General features: G+C 43.2%; 1 protein-coding gene across 1 annotated transcript in view; it reads right to left on the reverse strand.

Annotated features, from left to right (window-relative positions):
* Positions 1 to 2,500, reverse strand: part of LOC122260422 (uncharacterized) — a 3,091-nt gene that overhangs the window by 478 nt on the left and 113 nt on the right. The window contains exon 1 of the mRNA XM_086548113.1: positions 1 to 2,500. This exon is cut by the window's left edge and continues 478 nt beyond it; it is cut by the window's right edge and continues 113 nt beyond it. Coding sequence (XP_086404239.1) covers positions 1 to 1,786 — 1,786 coding nt within the window. The 5' untranslated portion in view covers positions 1,787 to 2,500.

Here is a 2,500-nt window from a genome sequence, read left to right on the forward strand (position 1 = left end):
GTGTCGGGAGGAGGTGTTTCGCAGAGGCTAGGATTTCTGGATCGTCACAAGTAGCCAGTCTTGATAACAGGCTGCTGATGATGGCTGCATCATTGCCTCGGCGTTCGGGAGACACCAAGGAATCTTCGACGCTAAAAGTGGTACTTGGCTGCTTTTGTTCCTGCTGCTGTTGGGTGATGTGTTTCCTGACAGTATCTTGGACGGATAAGCGCATTTTCACGAAGTTTTCAGCAAGGGAGTTACTGACATCAGTGAGGCTTTCTCGCGGTGGTTGCGCACAGAATTCTATGTATTGGTGTATCTCCGTCAGCTGGCGTGCTTCTCGCTGGCTCCTGATAATGACTTTTAATATGTCAGAGCCGCGTTGCCATCCATGTACAGCTATTAGGTAGCGTGACAACAAGGCAAGGTAATGACTACGAGCCGTTGATGCAGACCTGGGATCATTCAATCCTGGCTCATCATAGAACAAGGAAAGTACTTCCGTTAACAACGATACGTTAGGGTCGGCGTAAATGTGACAGTAATTTGTATAAAACTTCATAATTGTCAAAAAATGATCGTGTGAGACGATCTGGCGAAGTGTTGACGCCGAAAGGATTGGTGAGCAGGAGCTTCCATGGAGCATGTGATTACGTGGCCACGTATATGTGCAGGCGTCTATATGTTGCGCAGCTGAGATATGGGTACTGATGGCCACAGCTAGACGTAATAGACGAGGCTTGTCGCTTAAACATAAATGTTTAAAGAACGGTATCTTCGTGAAAAAATTTGTCCTGTGCTCTACATATACACTATATAGTTTCCCTAATCCTTCTATTGTGTCCATGTCTACATACTGTTGAAAAGCTGAGGTTAAGGTACCAATGTTTAGCTTGAGGAGGCCCATGAGCTCATCGTAGTCATTAGGCTTGAGAACAGCTTTCAGCTCTTTGTCAGTTAACATTTTTATGGGATGATCATACACCGGACTTTTCCTTCGGTCCTGCCGAAAGGAAGCTTTCATAGCTGCCATCAATCCCTTCACATCTTGGTCTTCGTCTCTTGAATAGGATGAAACCTTTTGACTTACATGACTGATACTTTGAGAATCTATACTCGATGCCTCCTTATTTGGACTAGATGAGGCTGTGTGTTTATGTGGACGGAATGATTTCGACAATGGGTATGGACGGGCAGCTTCATGCCAATCCCCCTTCATTTTGCTTTCACTGTAAGCAGGGGATCGTTGGCTTTTTGGATATTCAGGAAAGACTTGGCACTTGCCATTAGCACTTTTGAGATCTGAGAAATATAAGTTCTTTAAAGAGCATTCATTTACAGGCGGTAAGTTTCCATAACCATGGTAATTATGTACTTGTTGAGTGAGAATCATAGGATTGTTGTCTTTGAGCAAGTCAGTTTGACTAGAAATAGCAGTTACACTAGAACTTTGATTACTGTAATGGCACGGGTTGACTGCAGAAGGAAGTGGATAAACGTGTATATGACTAAGGGGGCTTTGGCCTGGATGCCTAGCGACTTGAAACATATCTGTATGCCTAGCGAAGGCTTGGTCCTGATAAGGGCTGATAGCAGTCGTCAATCCCTTACTTTCGCTTCTTCGCTGCACTCTCATGAAGGCATGGCCTCCTAGCAGGACCGGATTGGCCCTCCGTTGGAGGTTTTCGTTCGAGTACAGGGTCGATGGTGGGAAAATAGGGATACATGGAGCAGTTCTAGGAAAATGAGCGATGACGTCTTCACTGCGAGTTGAGTCGCGACTTCCCGCTAACCACGGCAGCATAGTTAGTCTAGACGAGAGTGGTGGTCCTGATCTTTTTGTTTGTTTGTTTTGATGGAGAGTATACTTTTAGTGTCTTGATTACTAACTTTGCTCTCAGGCAATGCTAGCTTTATTTCACAACATTCTTACTTTGGATATCAAGTTGTCTCAGAAATAAGCACCCGTGATGAAATGATTTTCTTTCTCAGCATAATCTCCGAAGACATACGTAGTCATATGCTAATGAGATCGGAAAGGTTTGAATTCGCTTCTGCTTCGGGATTCCTGATATTGACTAGATACTGTTGAACATTCGCATTTCGTCTGAAACTTATAATGATGTTGAAAGCCAGTCTCGACGTCCCTCTCTTAGCATGGTGGGTTCCGCGAGAAATGAATGCTTTCAGTTCTCACAGCCATGCCAGTCAGCGCTTGGCATCCATGATGTACAAAGACCACAAGGAAAGTCTTCACAGCTTCAAGCCGGTCATCCATTCATATCATCTACCGGCCTGTAACAGAGAGATGCGGATTAACTTTAAGCCAAGCTATTAACGACTACGCAGGAAAAAATATGAATGATTTGCACATTGGTAGCGAGCTCTATTGAATGGGTTGTGTGCGTCTTATAAAGTATATTGAAAAATAGTAATAAAGAGAATTACCAATATCATTATTGATTTAAAAAATAGCAATAATAAACAGTAGTATAATGATAATAAATAACAAAATTCT

This window comes from Penaeus japonicus, unplaced genomic scaffold, assembly GCF_977035675.1.
Source record: "Penaeus japonicus unplaced genomic scaffold, GWHDUDI00000001_assembly GWHDUDI00000020, whole genome shotgun sequence".
Classification (NCBI taxonomy): Eukaryota; Metazoa; Arthropoda; class Malacostraca; order Decapoda; family Penaeidae; genus Penaeus; species Penaeus japonicus.